The 27,135-nt window shown below is 34.2% G+C and overlaps 2 protein-coding genes across 2 annotated transcripts; both read right to left on the bottom strand.

The window, feature by feature from the left end:
* Nucleotides 1-9,121: 9,121 nt before the first annotated feature.
* LOC143242484 (uncharacterized) lies at nucleotides 9,122-13,163 on the bottom strand. Its single transcript, XM_076485913.1, has 3 exons — nucleotides 12,880-13,163; nucleotides 11,319-11,439; nucleotides 9,122-9,687 (listed from the first exon to the last, which is right to left on the bottom strand). Exons 1-3 carry the CDS (start codon nucleotides 12,968-12,970, stop codon nucleotides 9,579-9,581), a joined length of 321 nt encoding a protein of 106 aa, XP_076342028.1. The 5' UTR covers nucleotides 12,971-13,163; the 3' UTR covers nucleotides 9,122-9,578.
* Nucleotides 13,164-24,156: 10,993 nt separating this feature from the next.
* On the bottom strand, nucleotides 24,157-26,556 carry LOC143235524 (toxin-like protein 14). The gene is made up of 3 exons (XM_076473760.1): nucleotides 26,085-26,556; nucleotides 25,518-25,635; nucleotides 24,157-24,340 (listed from the first exon to the last, which is right to left on the bottom strand). The coding sequence occupies exons 1-3, from the start codon at nucleotides 26,173-26,175 to the stop codon at nucleotides 24,235-24,237; spliced, it is 315 nt and encodes a 104-aa protein (XP_076329875.1). The 5' UTR covers nucleotides 26,176-26,556; the 3' UTR covers nucleotides 24,157-24,234.
* Nucleotides 26,557-27,135: the final 579 nt, after the last annotated feature.

Genomic DNA, 27,135 nt, shown 5'->3' with positions numbered 1-27,135 from the left:
AAAAGGCCTGAATATAACTATCGCAAAGCATTACACCATCTCGTGCCCTTCAACAAATAGATAGATAGATACACATACATCTTTACTACTTCCTAAAAATCTTTGTTTCTTGGCAGGAATCTAGTAACATGTCATGTAATCATGTAACGAAATACAACATGTAGACTGGTACAGAAAGGTCACGAACTGACTGAATCCAAGCCGAAGATGTTATTTCAAACGAGATATAATAATGTAATATTATTTTTATGTGATTAATACATTGCTATTTAGAAATGGTTATAAATAATGAGGTAACAAAGAGTCAACATTACTAGCTGCCAACACTTTGGTTACTCTTTACCAGCAAATTTTGAGATTGGTCGTCTCATTGTAATGCCCCAGAAATGGTTGAATGAGCTCAAAAAATCAAACAAAAATAAAAACACGGTTACATAAATAGCCACAGTTAGAAAGTAATACATAGATAGCCACAGTTAGAAAGTAATACATAAATAGCCACAGTTAGAAAGTAATACATAGATAGTCACAGTTAGAAAGTAATACATAAATAGCCACAGTTAGAAAGTAATACATAGATAGCCACAGTTAGAAAGTAATACATAGATAGCCACAGTTAGCAAGTAATACATAGATAGCCACAGTTAGAAAGTAATACATAGATAGCCACAGTTAGAAAGTAATACATAGATAGCCACAGTTAGAAAGTAATACATAGATTTCGGTGAACACCTTTATTTATTTTCGCGACTAGCCTGCAAGTAAAGCTTCTACTTTGATTCATCTTTCTATCAGCCCGCATGCAATAAAGATATAATTTGCTATTATAATAACATTACTGATATTTAACTCTCCAATATCTCACTGGTAAGCTTAAAAGCTTACCACGCTAATGCAATAACTTGAAGCTAGATCCCTATGGTGGTCACTTTTATCCATGATTCTCTTTCCATTTCGTATTTTAGCATTGTTTATTACATTAGTTTTAAAGATTTGTTTGTATATATGTGTGTTTTCTTATAGTAAAGCCACATCGGGCTATCTGCTGAGCCCACCGAGGGGAATCGAACCCCTGATTGTAGTGTTGGAAATACGTAGACATACCGCTGTACTCGCGAGGGGTTATTTGTATATGTATATATATATATACACAAAGCTACACAATGGTCTATCTGTGCTGTGCCCACTAAGGGTATCTAAATCTGTTCTCTAGCGTTGTAAGTCTGCAGATAAACCGCTGTGCTACTGGGGAAGAGCAGGTTGAAATAATTCCCAATCTCTCTATTTAATCTACACTATTTTTATGTAGTTCGTCTGTATTCGTTTTTTATCTAAATGTAAAAGGCTAGTGTTCTTAACAAAGACAAAAATAACAAATAACACTGAATCATTAGCAAATCATTAGTGTTGTCATTTACATTATTGAGTCGTTAAAATGTTTTTTTCTCTGCACTTCAGCTGGAACGGATTATATCTGAACCAAAAGGATGTGATTGGCGTTTTAAAATAATTGCCCGGTAGTTTTTACCTTTTGTTTTGTTTGCTATTAAGTTTATTTCCAGTTAAGCACGAAGCCACATAATAAAATGTATGTACTGAGACCATCGTTGACACTGAAAACAAACTTTTTTATTATTATATTTTTGGCAATGTAACATATCAAACTTTCCGCTGAGCTATCAGAAAATCCCAGAGATTGTTTATATTAATAAAAGCTCTTTAATATTTCCCAAATATACCATGTGGCGAAAAAAAAGACATCATATAAGTATGTTTAGATGTTTATAATGTCTTCCCTTATCAATACAAATAATCAAAATGTAATAAATATGATAGTTTTAATTGATGTTTTAGTAATTAAAAACTAGTTATTCTTTTTCTGTCTTAATACAAACCATGGGCGGATTTAAGTAGACAGACCAATGTTCTGATGAATAATGTAATATGTTCCATCATGAATAAAATTCTTCCTTGTGCTTATAAATCATTGTTTGACTACCTCTTATGATTAAGATGAAACAACCCCCAGTTTAAGACTGGAAGTAGTCCCCTTAATTTTTTTATTTTTTTTACACACAAAAAAAATTGGCAGTGTCCAAGCTGTAAGTTTGAAGGTTCGGGGCTCGGATCCTATGGTTGCAGGTACATTCAACTTCCACTATTTTGTCAGACGAAAGTTGTCCAATATTTGATGGTGGGTGCTGTTAATTTCACGCCTTCCTTTTAGTATATCACTTAAAAAATTTCAGACGGCTCCAAGCAGATACCTTTCTTGTCTCTTCTAGTTTTATGGGAAGAGTCTAAGCAGTAAACGCTATACTTGGACGTTACGAAGAACCACGAACTTTGAAGAGGTCTTATTCATGATGACGAGAAAACGCACTTGTAAAGAAAATTATATATTTAAAAACAGCTGGTATGGGTAGAAAAGGCACTAGTAGAGGAGCGAACAACGTTTCGACCTTCTTCGTTCATCGTCAGGTTCACAAAGAAAGAAAAGGTTACTGACCACATGTTTGAAGGCGGTTGTGTAATTGAGTGTAGAAATTTAGAGGGCGTGCTTAGATGTTGGATATATTTATTAATATAGGTATAAAAGTGTTCCTTTGTATTGGTTTATTTTAGGCTTGAGTTGTGGTATAAGTAAGGCTTCTTTAATTTTGCGTTTCTTTATGTTTGTTTCTTTATTTAGTATTTGGGTGCTTTCTGTGCATATGTTGTGTTTATCTGATTTGCAGCGTTTGATAAAATTAACGATGAATTAGACAAAATAAAACAATACTTCATCAACATCAATAAGGTTCCTCCACAAACCGTAGAAAACATTATACGCACACACCTACACTAAAAGCAAAATCAACTAACAAAAGTAAATATATCCCATGAATTAAAAAATCACGAAACCATATACTGCTGCATACCATATATTCCCGACATCAGCAGAAAAATAACCAACATCTGCCAAAAAGTAGTAACAAAATATGACATTCCAGATAATACCAAAACTAAGGTCTGTTCTATGTAAAAACTACAATGTCAAACACAATACGAACATTATTTATAAAATACAATGTGATAACGGCCACGACTTCTATATTGGAGAAACAAGTAGAAAACGGAAACTAGATTCAAAGAACACAAAAAGTCACCTTGACACGTTTTCGAATGCTGCAAATCAAATAAACACAACATATGCTTAGAAAACACCCCAATACTAAATAAAGAAACAAACATATAAAACACAAAATTAAAGAAGCCTTAATCAGTGGTGACGAGAAAACCCACTTGAGGGGAAAAATATATATATGTAAAAACGGCTGGTTTGAGTTGAGAAAAAATTTTATGTAGAGGAGCGAACAACGTTTCGATATTCTTCGGTCATCAAGAAGCCTTACGTATACAACAACTGAAACCCAAAATAAACTAATACAAAGGAACACCTTTATACCTATATTAATAAATATATCCAACATCTAAGCACGCCCTCTATATTCATACACTCAATTATACAACCGCCTTCAAGCATGTGGTCAGTATCCCTTTCTTTCTTTGTGAACCTGACGATGACCGAAGAAGGTCGAAACGTTGTTCACTCTTCTATTATTGCCTTCTCTATCCATACCAGCCGTTTTTAAATATATAATAGAGATCTTATTCGTTTGATATAACGAAATCACGATGCATGTAATGCCCTCTAATGGATATAATTGTACACTATGAGTAAAAACCCTTTAAATTGGAAACCCGTATTGGAGAAAATTGGTGTGTTCTTACAAATTGTCAAAACGCCTGTGTAAAAAAACAACAACAGATTTTTTAATGCAAGATTTTTTTTAAATTTTTCCAAAATGCAAAGAAAACACCACGATGAAGATCATAAAGAAACCTGGATGGAAAACGTGAAAATAATAATTTGTTCAAACGCTTTCATATTCTAATATATTTTAAATTTAATGCCCCGCTGGGACAGCGGCAAGTCTTCGGATTTACAACGCCAAAATCAGAGGTTCGATTCTTCTCGGTGGACACAGCAACTAGCCCGATGTGGCTTTCCTATAAGTAAAACCCACACTTTAAATTTAGTACTTTAATTCAGTTTCACGAAATAGACAGCTGACCGTTAGGCGCTGTTATAGATTTAATGACAGAGTTTATTGATTCAATGTTAAGGAGCACGTGACAGACAGCCCATTGTATAGTTTTATATTTAAGAGCAAACAAACCAAAACACCTTGTTAGCCACCGAAGCAAACAATACTATGGTACTCTTCGTATCCCGGTGGCTTAGTGATGAATCTGAGAGTTTATAGCACTAAATGTCCCCCAATAGCACAGAGGTATGTGTGCGGTCTTACAACGCTAGAAACCAAGTTTCGATACTCGTGGTGGGCAGAGCACAGATAGCCCATTGTGTAGCTTGGTGCTTAATTACAAATAAAATTATAGCACTAAAAATCTAGTTTTGATACTCGTGTTTGGTAAAGCACAGACAGCACATTGTATAGGTTTGTGTTTAATAACAAACAAACAAAAGCACCTTGTTAACCACCGAAGCAAACAATAGTGAAACAATTACAAAGAATTTTCAAATTTCAATCACAATAAGATATAAACGTGTGTTTCATTTCTTTTACCCTTGAGCAAATACTTCCCATTTACACCAGCATATAGCCCAAAACAAACAAAAACACCCCTTACACAGTGAGCGTATAGTTTTTCACACTATCTGACAGTAAACGAAGGAAGTTTATACAGTATCTTAGGGAAGCATCTGTAAGAGCCTTATAAAAGGATGTCCGATTCTTCAGAACCCTACCCGGAAGGAAGTAGAAACGCACAAAGATTTACTCAAAGCTAACTTCCGTTTGTTTAACAAGATTGGTGTTTATGGTATCCTTAATTCTGTATTTCTGTGTGTAATTTAGTGTTACGAAAAAAAAAGAATCAATAAAACATGTACACACGACAAAAAGCAATAGAATTTTCAAATAATGCATTTTTTTATGTATAAAATAAAGTTACGTAAGAAAAACGGAAATATTCTTGTAAAGAAACATCTCGAGTTATTTTTATGTTGATGAAGCTACTTTTGAATATTCTGTAACATCCAGCAATAATAATGATAACAATAATACTGGGACGTCTGTGGACTTATAACGGTAAAACCGGGTTTCGATATCAGTGATGGCCACAGAACTGATATTTTGTTGTGTAGTTTAATGTTTGCCTTCAAACAAGCAAACAAAATTAATGGATATGTTGTGTTCGACCTTGAAATTATGCACTCCAGCTCTGCGCTTTTTCCAGGAGCGAAACCAGCATTCATGATCTTAACCTCGGGTTCTATTTACAATCTACTCCTGCTAAGAACATGTCAAAGTTTTTCCTGAAGGTAATTTCCCAATTCGTTCCCACAATCTTTGGAAAAACTGTGAACTAACCTTGAAACCGGTTTGTAGGACTTCAGAAGATAAAGTGAAATAACGAATGAAAATATTGTTATCAAGTGATATCTATCGAAACTCAAAGCTTATCTGATCCTCAAAACATTATCCAAATAGTATTTGAACTATACCACTGTCGTTATTAGTAGCTAATGTATTATCTATGTTCATATTTTGACCTAAATAACTCTACCAAATTGTTTAAAACTTGTAATTGGGGTCTGCGATAAACCTTAAAATATATATTTAAACTTATGATTATCTTTAAAACTTGTATTTAGACCTAAGATTCATATTAAAATTGTATCTATACCTATAATTCATTTCAGAATTTGTATTTAAACCTATAATTACCCTTAAAATTCTTCTTTAGACCGATCATTATATTTAAAGTTTTTTAAGCTAGACCTGTGATTAATCTTGGTTTATTTTAAATTTCGCACAATGCTACATGAGAGCTATCTGTGCTAGCCGTCCCTAGTTTAGCAGTGTAAGACTAGAGGGAAGGCAGCTAGTCATCACCACCCACAGCCAACTCTTGGGTTACTCTTTTATCAACGAATAGTGGGATTGACCGTTACATTATAACGCCCCCACGGCTGAAAGGGCGAGCATGTTTGTTGTGACGAGGATTCAAACTCGCGACCCTCGGATTACGAGTCGAGCGCCTTAACCACCTGACCATGCCGGCCATGATTAATCTGAAAATTTGTATTTATGTCTAGAAATAATCGTAAAAGAAAATTATAATACTCATTATTATGATTGTCAATACAGAAATAATCAATAAAAAAGCTTAACCCTAAAAAAGAACAGATAAATATATACACAATATATATATATTAATTGAAGTTAAATTTTCATTGTTCAATTTCGATGTTTGCCAGAGGGAAAGTAGTGTCAAGAATCTAATAACTTTAACTAACATCTATACATGAATGAATACATTACTTATAACTATGAGAACTAGTGAACCATTTAATTATTTCAAAGACTTAAGTTCAGAGGAGTATTCAGACCAGGGTTAGTAATCGGGTATATTCAGTTGTTCGATCGATTAGCCGTGGATTTATAAGGCTAAATATATTTGTACCTTTATTGTAATTCTGTTAGTGGTGTTTTTCCTTTGAAATATGTCCCCCGCTGGTACAGCGGTAGATCTACGGATTTACACCGCTAAAATCATGGGTTCGATTCCCCTCAGTGGACTCCGCAGATAGCTCAATGTGGCTTTGTTATAAGAAAACACAACTACTCATAGTAAGCATTTATAGTATATGTTCACTAGTTTGTCTTATGTATGATCGCACTATTAGTCCGCGTTCGCAATACAATAATAATCAGGTAGCATAATCCGATTTTTACGATGCAAAACCCACTCAAAATAGTAACTTTTTTAAAAACAAACATTTGAAATGTCGAAATGTAATCGTTAATTTTCGCTCCCATTTTCCAGTATGTTTTTGGGCAGTTATTTAAATACTGGTTGCTGTATTAATGATGGAGGCGTGTTAAAAATGATGACATACAGGGGATGGCCGTTCTACTGAAGGGGCTTTCTTGTCTCCATTTTTACCGAATGGAAATACAAAAAAAATTTTTTCAGATACTAGATTTAAAAAATGCTATTTGGTTACTAAGAAAGAATGAAAACGCCATACACATTATGTGCAAAAAAAATCAAAGTGTGCAAATTATATTAACTATGCAGATGTAAAGATGTGTTATACATCACACACACACATATAATTATTATATTATTTGGTTTCGGTTTATTTAGAATGTGCTAATTATAGTAGATGTTTTATATGTTTATGGCGAGTGCTAATAATCACTTTAAATGTGTTGGGTTAAATTATTATATTATCATTCTTATAGAAATAGTGACTGTTTGAAGTTAAGCACAAAGCTACACAGTGGGCTATCTTTGCTCAGCCCGAAACCAGATATTTAGCATCATAAGTCCGCAAACATACAGCTGAGCTCTGGGAAGGAATAATAATTGAAGAAAAAATAATATTTAATAGTTTGTGGTTGTCTATCAATAAAATATTATCATGTAGTAATATAATAAATCGAATTATTTCTGAAATTAATGGACTGACATAAGCATGTGCGTACTATTAAGTCAAACCTAGTTGGCTGAAAACACAAGAGTCATAAAAATATATACTTGTGAATTAGTTAACTCAAACAGATAGGATGTAAGTGGATGTTCAAAATGATGTACTTATCACAGAAAACAAAACCTAGGTTAGAAGAAAACCTCATTGACGCAAGAATCCGAGTTCAGGTGGAAATAAAAAGCCGATAGTTAAAATAACACTGAGCGGACTGTAAAACTAGATAATTAAGAATTTGAAAACATTTGATACATTACTGACAAAGCATGCTTCACACCTTGATAGTGGCTGCGAAATATATAATCGTTCACTGCCATAGCTTCGTCATACGAGATCATTTCAAGAGTTAATAGGTACTTCTGTTGGCTTGTTGCCTTCCCTATTATCTATTATGTAATTGTTCTAAGTAATAGATGGCGTTATACACATACAGCCCTTTAGTGTATTTTCTTTGTTTCTGGATTTCGCGCAAAGCTACACGAGAGCTACCTGCGTTAGTCGTCCCTAATCTAGCACTATATGACTAGAAAGGAAAAGCAGTTAGTCATCACCACCTACCGCCAACTCTTGAGCTACTTTTTTACCAAAGAATAATGGACTTGACCGTCATATTATAACTAACCCACGGGCATGGCCAAGTGGGTTAAGGCGTTCGACTCGTAATCTGAGGGTGGTGGATTCGAATCCTCGTGGCATCAAACATGCTCGCCCGTTTAGCCGTAAGAACGTTATAATGTGACGATCAATCCCATTATTCGTGGGTAAAAGAGTGGGTCAAGACTTCGCGGTGGGTGGTAGTGACTAGCGGCCTTCCCTCTAGTCTTACAGTGCTAAATTAGGGTTACTCTTTTACCAACAAATAATTGGATTGACCGTTACATAATAACGCCCCCACGCCTGAAAGGACGAGCATGTTTGGTGCGACGGGGATTCGAACCTACGGATTACGAGTCGAACGCCTTAACCCACCTCGCCATGCCGCGCCAATAACAAAAGCCAAAAATAATCACATTTATGGATAACCAGTATTAACGTACATAATGGAAAGGAACTATTTGAATGAGATTTAGTGTATTGTAGCAAGCAATTTAAAACACTGAGATTTTAACAGGAAATATCTTTACTTTTAAAAACCTTTAGATTCATACACCTTAAGTTAGACAGGAGATTTATGTTGACTATTTGTGATATTTTAGGGAATCTGATGTTTTTATGCTGTCATAAATTTTCAAAATATTTCGACAAAACGTAAACCAAGGTGCAGAAAATAAAGTTTATTTTTGTGTGGGCTGTGCAGCGCCCCTAGAACGCATTCAAGGACGAATAATGATCATTCTTTGATGATGACAGCCTTACAGTGGTAACGATTTTGACATTAATTATAAAGACTAAATAATTACTGAGGTAAAAAATATAACCAACTGCTTGTTAAAAATATTCTGCTTAAGAAATCAAAATACATAATAGTTTTACTGCTTGGAGTTCATAATTTTGTTTTGCTTTCGTGATCGAAATACTTATTCAAAAAATAAAACACAAATCACACAAGAGACGTACGAAATAACATATTTAGGACTTATTTATTACATCCTAAACAATAAACATAAGTTTAGGGTTTATTATAAAAGATAAAAGAATGTTTAATAAATGAGTTAGTATTTGAATTAAGAGAACAAAAAATATCTTCAGAGTCGCGTGTTGGTTCCCTGCAGAGTGTTACAAAATACATGTTTACATTAATTATTGTCCAAACAAAGTTAGAACTTTAAAATCTAAATTGTGGTTGAGCTCTAGTGGCGCCACTTACGTTTATTCGTTGTTTTATATATGTTATTTTATATTTTATGTTTATAATTATAAATGAGTTACTAAACTTTCGTAGTAAGTCAAACCTTCTGAAACAAATAAAAAAAATCATTGCTGTTTTAGGAACAAAAGAGAAAATAATTCTGTGTTTTCTTGCACGTCTGAAATAATGAAAATTGAAAAAAAAAGTCACCACTGCCTTCATTTATACTGTAGCTGGCTTCTTGCATACCGGTACAGGGCAACATAAAGGGTGATGCCCTTTCCCGGGCACTAGCTTGCAGTTTTCTTTGTCAAAACCATATGAACCACAGCTAAACATGGAAGAGAAGATATAATGTTATTTGTTAACACATCATAAAACTTTCTTTAAAAATTTATAAAGTATTTTTACTCTCTCTGTAAATGTGTTTTGCATCATTCTGTTTCATTTTTTGCAGAGCAATGCATTGTTAGGTTAAGCTGTGTCCACTACGAAAAATCGAACCACGGATTTAAGCGTTGTGAGCTCAAGGAGAATTTTGTATCAGGCTAAAAAAATCAAAACTAAATATGATTTCAATTTGTACAGACTTCACATTTTAAAGTCCCCCGCTACTAATTACTAATTACTAATAAAATAAAAAATGAATTACTAATCATTGCTGTCTAATTAAAGCGGTAATTCTACTGATTTACAACGCTAAAATAAGGGGTTCGATTCCCTTAGGTGGACTCAGCGGATAGCCCCATGTGGCTATGCAATAAGAAAACACACACATACATATTTTAAAGATGCATTTTTTTAATTATTTATTTAAATAAAAAAATTTGAAGAAAAAATTCTAGCAAACAATGATTTCTGGTTTTGTAGCATAGATAATTACGAAATTACCATGGCACCGTAATATACACTTTACGTTCATCGCCATGTTAATATTTAGTGTTTATACTTATAGATATGATTATTTTGAGCTATGATAAAGTGACGTAATAAAACAAGTAAAACATTTTTTGATGTCTCTATGTTTATTCTTTTATATATAAACGCTAAAACACACACATAAGTCGGAAAAATAGTATATTAACATCTAGCACCAATCAGAAAGAAGTAACGTCTTACAAGTAAAAATTAGGGGTTCGATTCCGCTCTATGGATTCAGCAAATAGTCTGATGTAGCTTTGCTATAAGTAAACACACACACACACCCAAGTCAAAATTAGATTGTATTGGACTGCACGTAAATCAATCCTTTTCTCTGATAAAAGACAGCTGTTCCATCACTTATTATTTATTACTTTAACCATGATACCTAGAGACATAATAGATAGAACGAGCGAATCTCATATACTTAGACAATATTACTGTTTTAAGGTTTATTTATTTGAAGTTAAGCACACAGCTACATAATTGACTATCTGTGTGCTCTGCTCACATGGGACATTGAAATACGGTTTTTGTCGTCGTATGTTCACAGATACATCGCTGTTACACTGGGGATACTTAACACTTTATTGTACAGATTTTCCCTGTGTGATTTTTAATAAGAGTCGTTTTATATCTCACCGTTAGAACTAGATTAAGCTTAGCAAGGTACGAGTTAGTGTATGTAAAGAGAACATTGAATCTACACATGTTTATCACCGCCTTAAGGTTGGAAGGAGTGCAGCCCCGTCACCTTGCTCTATTTGTTTCTGTTTAGAACATAATAAGTTTAAATTTGTGATGACAAGAAACTCACTTGAGTAACAACGTGTTCTAAAGACGGTTTGTTTGTTTTGTCTTGAAATGGGTATTTAAAATTTAATAAAAAATAAACCATAGAACAACGTATCGACCTTCTTACATGTAGGTATTTTAATTTCTTAACCTGTACTTCATTTTAATTGAAGTTTTAACACCCTTACCAACCGTCTTTAGAAAACGTTAATACGTTTAAACGAGAGTTTAAAACAGGTCACATACCCTTTTCCATGAAGAAGGGCTTCAGGTCCGTCTGCATCACATGTCAGACTTACACAATTCTTGTCGTCGTAAGCCACACCTCCGTTTTCAATCTGTCCAAAATCAGCGTGGTAGCAGCCACCTGTTAAAAACAAAATATTTATAAATAAACTTTAAATACATACACATAAGGTTGTCTACGAAACAAACAAATGACGAACAAAAGCTTTGATTAAACATGAGTGTTAAATAGAGGTAAAATAATATAAACTAGTAAAGATATAGCAAATTATATCAGACTTTCTAAGACTCGTTACCTCGTTACGAACCAGATATTTTCAGCCAGGTAAAACGTATTTCTTTGTTTTGAATTTTGCGCATAGCTACTCGAGGGCTATTTGCGCTAGCCGTATCTAATTTTGAAGTGATAAACTAGAGAGAAGGCACCTCGTCATCTATACTTACCGCCAACTTCTAGCATATTCTTCTCCAGCGAAGAGTGGGATTGACCGATACATTTAAAATGCTAAAGGAGGGATAGTATTCGAGCACGTGCGGATAGTGTCCAAGCCAACTGGTCAAGCCACCACTTTAAAACGTTTGTTTGTTATTTGTGTATGGCTAACACAGTACCAATATAGAATACTTCGCTGTTTATTGCTAGTTTGGTAATTTTTATTGGCAGTATTAACGATAACTGCAGAATACAGTTTCAGGGGAACTTCAGACAGAGTAGGTATAATACGTTGGAGAACTTTAATGGATCCCAATTGCTTGTTGAAAAGAAAAAAAAAATTACTAAAGCTCTGAAACCAGCCATAGAGCGAATCTTACACGGACCAACAATTTAAACTTTAAAAAACGTTGTTTTCATTTTTAATAATGAACTTTCCATAATTCATATACGCATGTTTAGGAAATAATATTCATTTTTGCCTATCACATAAAGATGTTTTTATACATCGGTTAAAGAAAACCCCAACAAACTCTTACTGAGATCAAATTGTTATTTAATTTATCACAATGAGCATTTTTATTATCATGTTTTAGACCCATAACGATTGATAACACTATTACGTTGCGATTGGTTTAAAGTGGTTGTTAGCATTTTAAACATAACAAAATGTGACCTTGATATTAACTGTTTGTTTTTGAATTTCTCTCAAAGCTACTCAAGGGTTATCTGTGCAGCTGTCCCTAATTTAGCAGTGTAAGACTAGAGGGAAAGCAGCTAGTCATCACCACCCACCGCCAAATCTTGGGCTACTCTTATACCACCGAATAGTGGGATTGAACGTCCCATTATAACGCCCCCACTGCTGAAAAGGCGAGCATGTTTTGTGCGACGGGGATTCTAACCCGTCAGTTTACGACTCGAACGCCTTAATCCACCTGGCCATGCCGGACACCCGATATTAATAAAAGTGATTCACTTATGAAAGAGTACATATGAAAAGAGTGCCTATGACATTTTGTAAAAAATCTGTACGTAATTAAGAAAAATGGATATCATAAACGAATTAATGTATAACATGTAAAAATTGTCTGTTATTAACTTATAAGTTTTAAAAAATATTCATACCATTTATTTTCTCCACCCTTTGTATAAAAACGAAGGCTGTTGCAAAGTTAATAAGACACAACACAACGATAATGAAGGTAACTCGGTTCATTCTCGAATCTCTTGCTTCCAATTTAGCTTCTTAGAAAATGAAATCAAAGTTTCGCTACATCATACTTATATTTAGTCACTTACCACGTGACTAGAGTTCTCTTGACGTACCCTTCTTGTTAGTAAAGAACTCGACGGGACATTTTTTCTTTTTAACTGTGAGGGTCTTGTTGTAGCTGTTCCTTACGTTTTACACACTATCAGATTGGAATCCAGTTATCGTGTTAAATACAACAGGAAATAAGATTACTTGGTCTGTTTTCAACTACACGAGGGCTATCTGCGCTAGCCGTCCCTAATTTAAGAGTGGAAGACCAGAAGGAAGGCAGCTGAAAGGGAGAACATGTTTAGTGAGATTGGGATTCAAATCCTCGAACCGAAGTTTGCGAATCGAACGCTCTAATCATACATTTCAAGAAGGAACAAATAAATATGTTGAACTGTTTGTCTATCGGATCATTGGAAGGAACGTAACATAACTTAAATAATGAAATGAAATAAGTCACATCTGCCGTTGCTAAGTACAAATTCGACAAATGGAATATGTCTTTATATTACTGTAGTTTGTCAGGGATTTCTAGAAAAACTCGTGTTATACGTCACTTTCAAGTTAAGTGTCATCCAGTCTTTTATAGGTATGGTTGATATAAAGTTTAGAAAAATATGTTTGGTATTACTATACTATATATATGGTAAGTGTATTTTTGTGGCTTATAATTTTTTGAATATTGTTTTAAGTGTGTTTTTAAAGAAAGATAATGTCTTTAGAAGAACTATGAGTTATATCTTTTTGTCTGAACTCTCTTAACACTACTGTCTTACGACAGGGATTGTTAATTATAAGTTATATCTTGTTGTCTGAACTCTCTTAACACTACTGTCTTACGACAGGTATTGTTAATTATAAGTTATATCTTGTTGTCTGAACTCTCTTAACACTACTGTCTTACGACAGGTATTGTTAATTATAAGTTATATCTTCTTGTCTGAACTCTCTTAACACTACTGTCTTACGACAGGTATAGTTAATTATAAGTTATATCTTCTTGTCTGAACTCTCTTAACACTACTGTCTTACAACAGGTATAGTTAATTATAAGTTATATCTTTTTGTCTGAACTCTCTTAACACTACTGTCTTACGACAGGTATAGTTAATTATAAGTTATATCTTGTTGTCTGAACTCTCTTAACACTACTGTCTTACGACAGGTATAGTTAATTATAAGTCATATCTTGTTGTCTGAACTCTCTTAACACTACTGTCTTACAACAGATATAGTTAATTATAAGTTATATCTTGTTGTCTGAACTCTCTTAACACTACTGTCTTACGACAGGTATAGTTAATTATAAGTTATATCTTGTTGTCTGAACTCTCTTAACACTACTGTCTTACAACAGATATAGTTAATTATAAGTTATATCTTGTTGTCTGAACTCTCTTAACACTACTGTCGTACAACAGGTATAGTTAATTATAAGTTATATCTTTTTGTCTGAACTCTCTTAACACTACTGTCTTACAACAGGTATAGCTAATTATAAGTTAAACCTTGTTGGCTGAATTCTCTAACAATACCACAAAGCAGTTCGCTGTCTTGCTTCTTTTAAACTGTTTGTTTGTCTGTCTCCTTAGAATTTCGTGCGAAGCTACACGAGGGCTATCTGCGCTAGCTGTCTATAATTTAACAGTTTAAGGCTGGAGGGAAAGCAGCTGGTCATCACTATCCACCTCCAACTCTTTAGTTACTCTTTTAACAACGAATGGTGGAACTGCGAATCACTTTATAACGCTCTCACGGCTGAAAGGAGAGCATATTTGGTGTGACGAGAATTAGAACCTACGACCCTCAGAGTACGATCCGAGTGCCCTAACCACAAGACCATGTCGAACCTACTCTGTTTAATAGAGTAGTTTAAATAAAAATTACTTTTTTCTTAAATTCATATTTAATCTGATTGCAATTATTCTGCATATAACGCTACTTGTTTTTTGTGAAAAACAAATCTGCATGAAGACTTTTTTCTTCACAGAGACATTTCATATTTTTCTCTTATTTTTTTAAAATAATGAAAAATAATAACACAATGCTGGTTTACACATAAAATAATGGAAATCGTATAATGAGTAATACTAAATTTGATCATAGCAAACTGAGTATTTAAATAAAACATCATACTAAACTTAAGGAGAATATTTAATTAATTTTCTGTTTGTTTGTCCTCACAAAGATTATAAATCTATTTCCATCAACTAAGGACGTTTGATTTCAGCGATGTTTTCGACCGTAAACCTTCAAACTTGTTTATTAGTTACAGCACTTTTCAAACCTACGTTAATCTGTTGTTGACGCCATCAGACTTCATTTCTGTGCAGATGTCTGGGGAAAATATTGTTTAGAATGGCAGTTTAACCTTCAGAAGAGATTGTGCTTATTTATTTATGTGTGTGAAAATGAACTTTTAACTCTAAAAGGTGACAATTTACTCAACCCATTATTATATATATTTAGAACACTTTTAACCACGTAAACTTCATATAACCTTGAAACTTTATTGAGCTTGTCTGGAGATGTCTAATTGCGCACTTACAGTAGCAATTAAAACACGTGAGAAAATTAGGACTGTTTGTTTGTTTCAAGGACTCTTTGAAATACAGTGAAAAATAACGATTATAATGGATGTTTCTCTGTTTGTTTTTGAATTTGGCGCAAACCTACACGAGAGCTATCTGCTCTAGCCGTCCTTAATTTAGCATTGAAAGACTAGAGGGAAGGCAGCTAGTCATCACCACCCACCGCCAACTCTTGGGCTACTCTTTTACCAACGAATACTACGATTGACTGTAATGTTATATTGCTCTTACAGCTGAAAGGGCGGGCATGTTTGGTGCAACAGGAATTTTAACCCACGCGCCTCAGATTAAGAGTCGAGCGCTCTAATCACCTGGCCGTCCAAGCCTGACCGTTTCTCTCTCTCAAAGAAGATAATTATTAAAACACACCTGCAGAAATGAATGAGGAAATGCATAGCCATGTAAAAGTTATCATAAAAATCAAAATATAAGTCAACAATAAAAGTTCAGTATTTTTATTATGTATTTCTTCTCGTATGATAACGACCGGGTTGTGTATTTGTAGCGAATAAATGGTTTATATATTTTATCTACAGTTATCGAGGTCAATAATGTTTGTAATTCACACCCAGTCGTCACCGTATTACTCTTTGGAATTCAGTTGAATTAAAGTTGTCCACGTGTAGATAGTAGGTGCTGTTTTCTACTCTTTAGTCTATCAGTTGCAAAGCAGGCGAGGCTAGCGAAGATAGCCCTCGTTTTTATTCGTGTGAGTTAAAAGAATAAAGCGTTTACTGGTGAGTCAATGGCAAGTTTACGGACTTATATTGCTAAAATTCAGGGTTCAATTTCTAGCGGTCGATGCAGCAGATAACTAACTCAACGTGATTTTGCTCTAAAATAAACTAAAAAAAAACAAGATAAGCAAATATTATTATAATTGTGCTGCCATCTATTAAAGTGAATAGAGACTATTAAAAGACAACCCAATAAATTTATTTAATACATGCTAACTAATATTTGAATTTTGTATTCACAGGCATTTTATTTTAATTTATTGAACCATAATTACTAACTTAAAGTACTATATTTTTAAGACTCAACTATTTATAATTACTTGTGGATGAATATCTTTTTAAAAGCGTGTACCACCCACTCTTTGTTGCTGAATTAAAATAACCCACCGTTATCACCTACTGAATTAACATTGTACTCACCACTCTACGTTTCAATTAACCATCGTTAGGCCTAAAGCTGTACGACTTCCACTCTTCCTGTATTATTTTTTCTTTGTAAAGGTGGGTGCTTTTAGCCCACTCTTTTTAAGGATGTGTCGTTTTCTATATTTCTATTCGTATTTCGCAGGGGCGTAGATCCTGGTGGGATGGGGATACGTGCCCCTTCATTTTTGGTGGGGGGTATGGTGCATACAATCATCCCCCCTACAGCTTGGTCTGTTGAATTGTTTGAATCACTAATTTTATTAATATTTGAAAACGTAATTCATACAACGAAAGTTATTAGTGACCTTGTCAAGTATAATGTCCATCTTTTATACTGTGCAGTGGGCAGGAATAAATTCATGGGGCAGTTAATTTGTGACACATTTGTCTTTATTCTATTAACATTTTGAAAACTGTTCACAACACCTCACTTTTACAAACCTACGTGGAAACCTTGAAGTATCGTGGCAAAAAGATTACTCTGTGACTGCATGTTTACAGCTTTCAGGTTCACGTATTCAGAGATTACCAATTTGCAAATTGAACAGTCCACAGAAGTGGTTGCAAAAATCTACGTCTTGAAAATTACTTCTTTATGCATTGTTACTTCGTCATTGGTATGTCGTCAGAGCTTCAAGGTGGGCTTCAGCGAATGTTTGTACGGAACGAATCATAGTTGTATCTATTTATATTTGGGGAGTTTCGAAAATCGGATAACATACCGAAATACTCTACAAACCAAATATTTTAACAAATGGATCTTCAAATATTATCTTGATCGTTTTAAAAAGAGCATAAGAGTATTCAGATTGTAAAGGAAATAATCAGATGGTATGATCTAAGTTTACAATAACGAAAAACGTTGGGACTGGAATTTTAAATTTATAAGAGGCAGAAAGTTGTTGGTAAGACCGTAGCAAATATTAATACTCAAAGTTAACGTACTAACTATACACTACAAATTAATATTAATACTCAAAGTTAACGTACTAAGTATACACTATAAATTAATACTAATACTCAAAATTAACGTACTAACTATACACTATAAATTAATATTAATACTCAAAATTAACGTACTAAGTATACACTATAAATTAATATTAATACTCAAAGTTAACGTACTAACTATACACTATAAATTAATATTAATACTCAAAGTTAACGTACTAAGTATACACTATAAATTAATATTAATACTCAAAGTTAACGTACTAAGTATACACTATAAATTAATATTAATACTCAAAGTTAACGTACTAACTATACACTATAAATTAATATTAATACTCAAAGTTAACGTACTAAGTATACACTATAAATTAATACTAATACTCAAAATTAACGTACTAACTATACACTATAAATTAATACTCAAAGTTAACGTACTAATTATACACTATTAATTAATATTAATACTCAAAGTTAACGTACTAAGTATACACTATAAATTAATATTAATACTCAAAGTTAACGTACTAACTATACACTATAAATCAATATTAATATTCAGAGTTAACGTACTAAGTATACACTATAAATTAATATTAATACTCAGAGTTAACGTACTAAGTATACACTATAAATTTCTCCTTATTGAAAACTTGAGATTTTTCTCTTAGGTCAAGAGATCGGAAAGTTTGGGAATCCATGAGTTATATACAGAGCGATTTTTTTAAATAAATATACAAAAGGATTATTTCCAGAGCGAGATATCTTTTTGTCTAATTATTTACATTCTGTGTATAACTTCCAAACAAAAATAGACGTTATGAGTGGAATATTCGTACACAGCAGTAAGGCGTGTTAAATATATCATCGATGTAGGAAGAGTCGACTTACATAGATCAGGTCATTATTATTTACCACTGTAAGTGAAATTATTTTTTATTTGTTTTTGTTATTTTCCATGAGACTGTTTGTATTTTAGCCAAAACTACATAATGGGCGAAATGCACTGTCCGAGGCGAGGATACGAGCCCTCCATTTTAGTGTTCTAAGTCCTCAATCTTCCCGTCGAATTGGTTTGTTTTTTGAATTTCGCACAAAGCTACACGAGGGCTATCCGTGGTAGCGGTCCCTAATTTAGCAGTGTAAGACTAAAGGGAAGGCAGCTAGTCATCACCATCCACCGCTAACTCTTAGTCTACTCTTTTACCAACGAATAGTGGGATTAACCGTCACATTATAACGCCCCCACGGGCCTCGTTGAATTGGTACTATGGCACTTGTATACTGATTCATTGCTATTAAAAGACAACAAAGGGCTGGCATGGTCAGGTAGTTAAGGTGCTCGACTCTCAATCTGAGGGTCGCAGGTTGTAATCCCCATCACATCAAACATGCTCGCCCTTTCAGCCAATTGATGCCCTCCCTCTATTCTTACAGTGGTAAATTACGCAGATAGGCCTCGTGTAGCTTTGCGCGTAATTCAAAACAAACCAAACTCGTTGAAGTGAGAAATAAAATATTATTGTTCTTGGATGTTTTTGTTCTAAATTAAGCACCCAGCTACACAATGGGCTATCTGTGCTCTGCCCACCAGGAGTATCGAAACCTGGTTCTAGCACTGTAAGTCCGCAGACATACCGTTGTGACACTGAGAGAAATAGAAAAACATAAACATATTGTAAAGATAATATAGCATAAAAATATTTGGTGTAGAATGAAATAATGAGAGGTTAAAACTTACTTTCATTTATTTACATTTATTTAGTGTTCAATTTACTTGTTTGTTTCTACAATTTATTATAATTAATAATTATTATTATTTCTTCCTGTTAAACAGGATTCATTTTGTGTGTGTTTTTCTTTACCGTTTCTTTATCGCGTATCCATTTCATGTAATAGATTGGCTATGATTAAAATAAGTAATTATTTACAAAATATTGTATTATTTAGTACAAGAGAAAACTGAAATGAGTCTCATATTTTAATCTTATGTATATATACTATCTGACAAGCTATAAAAATAAAAATTTTCAAAAAGCTATCAAATACATTTCGAAAATTTGATAAATTATTATTAGAGGCAACTTTATACTATCACGTTAAAGTGTGAAGCCTAAACTTTCTCCATCGACCATAGGAACGAAAAGCCTAACTAACATTTATGTATTTTAGTATAGCGAAGCTACATTGAGCTATCTACTTTGTCCACCGAGAGGGATTGAACCCCTGATTTTGGCGAAGGATTAGTTTTTATTTGAAATTAAGCACAAAGCTACACAATGGTCTGTCTGTGCTCTTCCCACCACGGCGGCCCCGCATGGCCAGATGGTTAAGGCACTTGACTCGTAATCTTAGGCTCGCGGGTTCGAATCTCCATCGCACTAAACATGCTCGCCCTTTCAGCCGTGGGAGGGGTTATAATGATTCAGTTAATCCCACTCTTCGTTGGTAAAAGAGTAGCCCAAGAATTAGCAGTGGATGGTGATGACTAGCTGCCTTCCCTCTAGTCTTACACTGCTAAATTAGGGACGGCTAGCGCAGATAGCCTTCGTGTAGCTTTGCGTGAATTTCAAAAACAAACAAACAAAAGACAACGACATAAGTTATAGAAATTCAAATTCACCAAGAATAATTAATGAAGTATGAGCGTCCTATTTTATCAGCAGGATCCAAAATTCGCGTCGTTTTGTTGGCTCTGGCCAGCAAGTAGGATCTGCTCGTAGGCCGACTTGAATAGAGGAAAAAAGAAGAAATATTTAATAATGATTGGAATTTTAAACGTCAAATCTACGTTTCTGTTTTTTTCTTATAAAAGTAGTTATGTTTTCGTCTCTTCCAAGAATTATCTTCACTTGAATTTCACAATGGAACATCCGGGATTTTGTGGACCTTTGGCCTATTTATAGACATTTTATAAACCTCTAGGACATCAGATATGAAAAATGGGAGTGGCCTGATCGATCCAAGCAAATTATGGAGAACACGAGCATTTCAATAGTTAAATACCTCATATTTGGTCAGTATTGGAATAGTATCTTCAAGTCACACTGTTTATGTGGGTTAATATAACGATTAAGCACGTTCTAAGACCAATACGATCTATAACTGTTCTTCCTTATGAAGGAGTTTTATTAAGTATCACGTATATACAATATATATTTGCAATTCTGTATTTATTTTAAAATTTCTCATTTACAATGGGTAAACTGAATTTATATATATATATAACTTGAACCTGATAATAAACAAAAGCTATCTAGCCATCGTGTCATCATAATGACCTCAGCAAATCTAATAGTACAGGAACTGTGTGGAGATTTGTTGAGCTACTACTCTAGAATAATTCATCTTAATTACATCCAACTGCTTTATTATACAAATGCGTAACATCCGCTATGTCCAATCAGCTTTGTTTGACAAGTAGCTCTGAAATAACTTCTGACACAACAGTAGCGTTAAAAGTAGGACTTGGAATATTGACTGTAATGGTTATTAAATGTTGTTTTTTCAATCATTAGCACTTTAACAATAAAACAAGTTTCTTTCATCTAACATAACGATCGAAACATGTCTTCAAAAAACAAAATATAGCTGTTCCTGTAAGAATATTATACAGTAAGATATCCAGTTATTTAGAAAATAACGAGCAAAGGAGATAAGCATATATTTTGTTCAGTTTGTTGTACACATATTTCTACTATGCACAGTGATGTTGGAGAGTTTGTTGTATATATATTTCTACTATGCACAGTGGTGTTGGAGAGTTTGTTGTATACATATTTCTACTATGCACAGTGGTGTTGGAGAATTTGTTGTACACATATTAATATGATACACAGTGGTTTTGGAGAGTTTGTTGTGCACGTATTTATATTATTGTTTGTTTTGAATTTCGCACAAAGCTACTCGAGGGCCATCTGTGCTAGCTGTCCCTAATTTAGCAGTGTAAGACTAACGGGAAGGCAGCTAGTCATCACCACCCACCGCCAACTCTTGGGATACTCTTTTACCAATGAATAGTGGGATTGACCGTCACATAATAACGCCCCCACGGCTGAAAGGGCGAGCATGTTTGGCGCGATGGAGATGAGAACCCGCGACCCTCAGATTTTTATTATACACAGTGGTGTTGGAGAGTTTGTTGTACACATATTTCTATTATACACAGTGGTGTTGGACAGCGTACGTCTCATGTTCAAAGTGCGGGACACACGCAGAGAGGCCCGTTATGGCCAAGTGGTTAAGGAACTCGATTCGTAATCTGAGGGTTGCAGATTCGAATTCCCGTCTCACCAAACATTTTCGTCTTTTAAGCCGTGGGGGCGTTATAATGTGACGGTCAATCCCACTATTCGTTGGTAAAAGAGTAGCCCAAGAGTTGGCGGTGGGTGATGATGACTAGCTGCCTTCCTTCTAGTCTCACACTGCATGTTCGGTGAGGCAATAATTCGAATTCGCGGGCCTCAGGGTGCGAGTCAAACGCCTCCTAACCACATGGCTCTGCTAGGCCTCTTTCCCTTCTGTGATACAATTAGAATGATAACAATAAAAATATGGAATTTTTAATCCTTTAAAACATGCTAACTTAAACTAAGTAAAGTGGAACTTTCCATAGTTTTTCAGACGACCTGACCAGTATACTTTCTATTTTTCATGCGACTTGGTCATTATATCTTCCTTTCTTCAGGCGACATGGCCAGTATACCTTCAAATCTATAGACAATTTGTCCATTGTAGTTTCCATTCTTTAGGCGACTTGGCTAGTATATCTTCTAACTTTCAGACGACTTGGCCAGTATATCTTGGGAATAGGGTAAATATCAGTCTTATACTTCAACTGCTTGAGTTGTGCGAAACTTGAATTATAATTACGACTAAAAGTCTTATATTCGTGAACCTATAACTTATTGGCCTCGTTTCTAGGTGGAAATTCTTCATCATATTGTGTGCTGGCGCCTGGAGCACGTGGACTGCTTTTCCCACAGAACTTTGTATTCGTACATATTGACCTGTTACAAGGCGCCATACACTGTTTACTGGGACTCCAGTATGTCTTGTTATACGTCTCTTTCAATGTGGTCCACAATCCTTTGTTTTTCTGTGCTACTAAGGACAAGGGATATATAATTCTAGAAAATTCTAAATACCCATACATTTTATTCTAACACGAATTTATATGAACTGTGGTTGCCATGCGATTCACTGATTTCTAAATTCAATGTAGTCCTAATGCAATGTATTTCAACCCTCGCTTATGCGATTGTTACCTGTTGTCTCTTGAAACTTTCTACAGTGTACTTGCTTTGACTTGAATCTTTACATGGTTGGTGCGTGTTCTCACTTGAATCTTTATGCAGTGTACCCGTTGTCACTTCAGTTTTTATACTGTGTACCTCTTGCCACTTAAATCTTTATACAGTGTACCTGTTGTCACTTAAGTCTTTATGTGATTAGTACCTGTTGTCACATTAATCTTTACGTGATTATTACGTGTTGTCACTTGAATCTCTATGCAGTGTACCCGTTGTCACTTCAGTTTTTATACTGTGTACCTCTTGCCACTTAAATCTTTATACAGTGTACCTGTTGTCACTTAAGTCTTTATGTGATTAGTACCTGTTGTCACATTAGTCTTTACGTGATTAGTACGTGTTGTCACTTGAATCTCTATGCAGTGTACCTATTGTTACTTGAGTCTTTATGCGATAGGTGCTTGCTGTTACTTGAATCTTTGTGCAGCATACCTGTTGTCACTTGAAATTTTATTTTATTAGTACCTGTTGTCACTTGAATCTTTATGTTATTAGTACCTGTTGTCACTTGAATCTTTATTCAGTGTACCTATTGTTACTTGAGTCTTTATGTGATTAGTATCTGTACATGTATCTCTACATGGCTGGTGCCTGTTGTTACTTGAGTCTTTACAGAGTGTACTAGTTTATTTAAATGTTTATGTTTGGTGGGCAGACTATAGATAGCTCATTGTATAGCTTCATGCTATAGTTATAAAAGATAGAAATACGACTGTTTCACAATTGTGTTATAAACTATTTCATAAGAATATTTAATCTATGACAAAGTTTCATCGAATTTTAATAGGATTTTGTACTGGATGAACCTTAACCTGAAGATGACCTAAGAAGGTCGAAACGTCGTTCTCTCCTTATCGGTAAAAGTGTTAATACCCATACCAGCCGTTCCGAGATACATTTATATTCTTCACCCATTTAAAAAATGCATCTACGAAAAAGTCAAAAACTTTGTAACAACAACACAAATCTCTCTGTTTTGGTAATTGGGTATATTTCGATTGTCAGTTTACGTTTCAATTAAAATACGTTAAATCGACGATTAAAACGTTTTTCTTTGTGGTATATCATAGTACAGTCGTTCATTCAGAGATGTTGTATTATTTATGTCTATTGAACAGTTAATGTACACACTACATAACATAGATTTATTTGAAATTACCAACCCTTCTGAAATACAAAAATGAAAACGCCATCTATTATTCTCATTTATATGATGACGCACATACTGGAGCGGGGCAACAATATGGATAGTGGCCTTCTCCTGGTAACAGCTTGCATTTAGTATTGTCGATACTAATAGTACCACACCTATAAAATACATAAAACATTCATTTCTTAAGTAAAATTTGCCATAACAGAATTCTTTTAAAAATCTAAGCGGTTTATTTTTCTTGCAACCAATGCCTTTGTGGTTTTATTAAGTGTTTGTTTTTGTTTTGTTTTTTTAATTTCGCGCAAAGCTACTCGAGGGCTATCTGCGTTAGACGTCTCTAATTTAGCAGCGTAAAACTAGAGGGAAGTCAGCTAGTCATCACCACCCACCGCCAACTCTTGGGCTACTCTTTTACCAACGAATAGTGGGATTGACCGTAACATTATAACGCCCCCACGGCTGAAAGGGCGAGCATGTTTGGGTACGACCGCGATTCGAACCCGCAACCCTCGGATTACGAGTCGAACGCCTTAACACACTTAGCCATGCCAGGCCCTTTATTAAATGTAACGGTTCATAATGGGTTGACACTGTTGTATCCATCATAGAGAACAGAACCTCAATTTTAGTGTTAAAACCCCATATGTAACATAAATTAAGTTGTTTATTTTGTTCGTAGTGTAATATCGTTTTTAACATCGCAATGTAAAAATAAAGTTAAAATAGAAGTTTATGTATAAATAAAGTAAACATCCGAGGAAATAAAACATTTTTTTTCTCTTTGTTTCCCAGTACGAATCCAACAGAATTTAGAATAGTGGTTCTTTTACTGTAAAGTATCTGGAGAAATATAATTCAACGCCCGTTCCAAGTCACTAAAATAAGTTAATTTACTATTTTAATGTTTTTACGAATTCGAACACTGCCTTACGTTTGCTGTAGGTCTTCGCTACAAATGATGTTAACTAGCGAAAAGGAGAACAACTATCTTGATCAAAGTATCTGTGATCGACAGTTAAACACACTTCTTAGGTCTCGCAGCTCTAATCCAGCTCGAATATTCGATAAACAAACATGACATATCCCTAGAGCTTTTATGCCATCTAGCGGACAAATTACAATATTAAACATTACGCTTTCGACAGCGTCTATAAAATATGTAATATCGATGTAACTGCTACCCTAAATTTATGACAGATTTTTAAGTTTGAGCTGCAAAATCATGATGAAAAATAATGAAATGAAAGAAGCACTCGAATTGTGTACATTTTATTTTTGAAAAGAAATTCGAGAGGAAGAAGTTTTTAAAGTTTAAAGAAGAAATACGTTTACCCTGCTCCATAAAGAAACGCTTCATCTCCGTCTGCATCACAATCTAATCGCTCACATCTGTCATTGTACAAGACGTCGTGATTGTCAACATGGCCAAAATCAGAATCATAACAGCCACCTGTGGAAATCAAAATGCTAATAATCAACAACAGGTCATCTCTAAGCCTTAAATATCAATGGGACCCATAAATATTCAACAAAAATATTTGATAAAAAAAAAAGAACAGTCGTTGTAGAACCAGTAAACCAATAATAACACAAAATACGGCGAATGTCTTTTCTGTAATAAAGCTAGTCTTCCGTTTTGTGTTAGTTTATAAGACACACAGTTTTTTTTTTTACATGCACATTGAAACTATCGTGGTAGTCGATCCAATAAATCATGCGTTTTCATGTTGTTGAAAGTATTAATTACATGATATGTTTTGTTTACTGCAAAAATATTATAACTGATAATATATTACGAACTTACTGATTATTATAATATATTACTTTATGTTTGTTACCATAGGATAGCAAAAACTATTAACAAAGACTATTGCTCTAATAGTACAGAACAATTCTTACCATTTTTTTTCTCTACTTTTTTTATGTATACATATGTCGTTACAAAACTAAGAAAGCAAAGAGTGACTAGGTTTAACATCAGTATCTTCATTTTCGAAATTTGCTTTTCTCCAAAAGATTTCACAATATCAAAATATTCCTGAATCTACGTCTTAAATACGGGCTTTATTCTGTCACTGGCCACACGTAACAAGAGTTATATTGACGTAAACCCTTTCGCACTAAAGTGCGTGTGCGCGAGCAACTGAAAGGTTACAACATTTGAGCGAGGCCACGTGAAAGCTCGTAATAAATCACTTCGTAATTTTCACTGAAATAATATGATACGCGTATTGTAAGCAGAGATGTAAATAACAATACAAATAGTATAGAAATAATAATAGAAACCTTCGAGTGGTGACGTCTTACTACAGGGAGGGCTAAAAGGGACACAAACGCTCAAACCAGTCCACGATCTCTCTACACGCTTCTGTTATCATCTCACCACAAGAATAAATATATGTTTAAAGGAGAAACAAATAAATATATCCAAATGTGTGTCAGTCAGGTCAAGGCAAGAGGCTTAACGTAATTGAAACAGAATCACTCTTTTTTTTTTTATTGATTATAAAAGTCAATGTTCTCGTAAGTACAGCAGCGCCACTTCTTATAAGTAATTAATTAAATGCATGTTCTCAGTTTTCGAAAACTTTCTAATTATCAATTTATGAAAGGTTCAATCTGTATAGTATGTGTGTATGTCATGTGAGTATTATTAGAATAAATACTGTCTCTCGTTTTCAACTACTCAAGGCCAGTGGACGTAGTAACGATGAGAAAAGACTTGCTTAGTATAACATCAGATAAAAATTTGTTGTTGTTTGTTAATAAATTATGCGACAGTTGTATTTTACAACGACTTGGAATAATTAATAATCTTTGTTTATACATATGTAACTGTGACAAAAAAACAACAACACTTGTTGCTAAATTTTAAAGAGCACACATTAACTCGTCTACGGATTTACAACTCTAAAATCAGGAGCTCGATACCCCTCGGTGGACTCAGCAG

Source organism: Tachypleus tridentatus, chromosome 2 (genome assembly GCF_004210375.1).
Source record: "Tachypleus tridentatus isolate NWPU-2018 chromosome 2, ASM421037v1, whole genome shotgun sequence".
Classification (NCBI taxonomy): domain Eukaryota; kingdom Metazoa; phylum Arthropoda; class Merostomata; order Xiphosura; family Limulidae; genus Tachypleus; species Tachypleus tridentatus.
Note: the sequence above shows the minus strand (reverse complement) of the source record. Positions and strands in the feature narration are given on the sequence as shown.